The 1,999-nt window shown below is 60.3% G+C and overlaps 1 protein-coding gene across 1 annotated transcript in view; it reads right to left on the minus strand.

Annotated features, from left to right (window-relative positions):
• Positions 1 to 1,574: 1,574 nt before the first annotated feature.
• Positions 1,575 to 1,999, minus strand: part of ILF3 (interleukin enhancer binding factor 3) — a 13,589-nt gene continuing 13,164 nt past the window's right edge. The window contains exon 20 of the mRNA XM_026049905.1: positions 1,575 to 1,959. Within this exon, the coding sequence (XP_025905690.1) occupies positions 1,826 to 1,959 (134 nt within the window). The 3' untranslated portion in view covers positions 1,575 to 1,825. The remainder of the gene's footprint in view (positions 1,960 to 1,999) is intronic.

Consider the following 1,999-nt stretch of genomic DNA (forward strand, 5'->3'; position numbering starts at 1 on the left):
GGGATGCCCGGGAACGCGGCAGCCCGGGGGCTTTGGCCTCGTGCCACGTGCAGCCGCCGCTCCAGGGCTCTGTTATTCCCATCCGCCCCGTCTCCGCTCCGATGAACTCGGGAGGTAGGGACACAGCCGGGAACGGCCGCCGCTATCCTGAGGGACGCTCCTGTCCCACCTCCGCTCCGATGAACTTGGGAAGCGGGGACACAGCCGGGAAGGGCCGCCACTATTCTGAGGGACGCTCCTGTCCCACCTCCGCTCCGATGAACTTGGGAGGTAGGGACACAGCCGGGAACGGCCACCGCTATCCTGAGGGACGCTCCTGTCCCACCTCTGCTCCGATGAACTTGGGAAGCGGGGACACAGCCGGGAAGGGCTGCCGCTATCCTGAGGGACGCTCCTGTCCCACCTCTGCTCCGATGAACTTGGGAGGTAGGGACACAGCCGGGAAGGGCCGCCGCTATCCTGAGGGACGCTCCTGTCCCACCTCTGCTCCGATGAACTTGGGAGGTAGGGACACAGCTGGGAACGGCCACCGCTATCCTGAGGGACGCTCCTGTCCCACCTCCGCTCTGATGAACTTGGGAAGCGGGGACACAGCCGGGAAGGGCCGCCACTATTCTGAGGGACGCTCCTGTCCCACCTCTGCTCCGATGAACTCGGGAGGTAGGGACACAGCCGGGAACGGCCGCCGCTATCCTGAGGGACGCTCCTGTCCCACCTCTGCTCCGATGAACTTGGGAAGCGGGGACACAGCCGGGAACGGCCGCCGCTATTCTGAGGGACGCTCCTGTCCCACCTCTGCTCCGATGAACTTGGGAAGCGGGGACACAGCCGGGAAGGGCCGCCGCTATCCTGAGGGACACTCCGGGGCCGCTCCAGCCTCGGGTCTCCTTTTCCTTAAGCTGTCGCCTTCACGGAGGGGCCCTGGGTTTCGCTCGGGGCCGGGATGCGGCCGGTGCCCTCGCGTGAGCGGGCACCAGCTATTCACTTCCCTGGAGCGCCTCCAAGGGCGGCTGCCGTGCTCCAAATCCACTGGGAAGGGACTGTCCGAGCCCCGTCCCGCAGCGGGAAACCCGTCCCGACGGAACGCGACAGCCCCGGGCGCCCGGGAGCCAATGGGAACACCCACCGAGCACCGTGTCCCGTGTGGATCCGGACCTCCGTGTCCCACGTGGATCCCGACCTCTGTGTCCCGCATGGATCCTGCCCCGCATGCCGGGATGGGCCCCGGCGCTCCGGATGCAGGCAACGGAACGGGGGCGGTTGGAGACAACGACATCGAGAGTCTGTGTTTATTTGTCTACATTCAGCTGAATCCGTGTGCTGCCTGCCCCATGCAGGCATACAAAACCACTCTCTTTCTCACCGTTTTTTTGTTTTTTTCTTTTTTTAAAATAAAGTCTTCACTTATAAAACTGAAACACTAAAGCATTAACATACAGAAAGCTCGTTTAACTCACTTCACAAAAGCATTAACAGATGACGTATCCCTTATCTATTTAAAGCCATACCGTGTTAACACTTCAACGTCAATTTTAAATAGAAAAAGGATATCGAAGTCGTATTAACTCAAAAAAAAAAAAGTCTATTTAGACAAACTTGTAATGGCAACTAACAAACCATTAAATACAGAGATGCCCAAAATACAGCTAAGTATGGAATTACAGGTACTCAACCATTAGTGACCGGTATCACAAAGAGCACTGCAACATGGAAACGGGGCGCGGGGCGGGTTACGTGTTCACCGGGAGGCGAAAAAACTGAATAACTGGAGGGTGCCCAAGTGCGGGAGGTAACAAAACCCGGCGCCCGCGGGGCCGGGGCGCCTTTATCTGTACTGGTAGTTCATGCTGTGGTCGTTCCTGCCGTAGCCGCCCTGCGACGCCTGGTAGGAGCTGGGGGGGCCGCTGTAGTTCTGGCCGGAGCCGGGCGAGTTGTAGTTGGACTGCGAGGAGTAGCCACCTGCAAGGGAGCGGGGAGCGGCGCGTGGGCCGGCGGCGCC

Source organism: Nothoprocta perdicaria, unplaced genomic scaffold (assembly GCF_003342845.1).
Source record: "Nothoprocta perdicaria isolate Ctin4 unplaced genomic scaffold, notPer1 scaffold_628, whole genome shotgun sequence".
Lineage (NCBI taxonomy): Eukaryota > Metazoa > Chordata > Aves > Tinamiformes > Tinamidae > Nothoprocta > Nothoprocta perdicaria.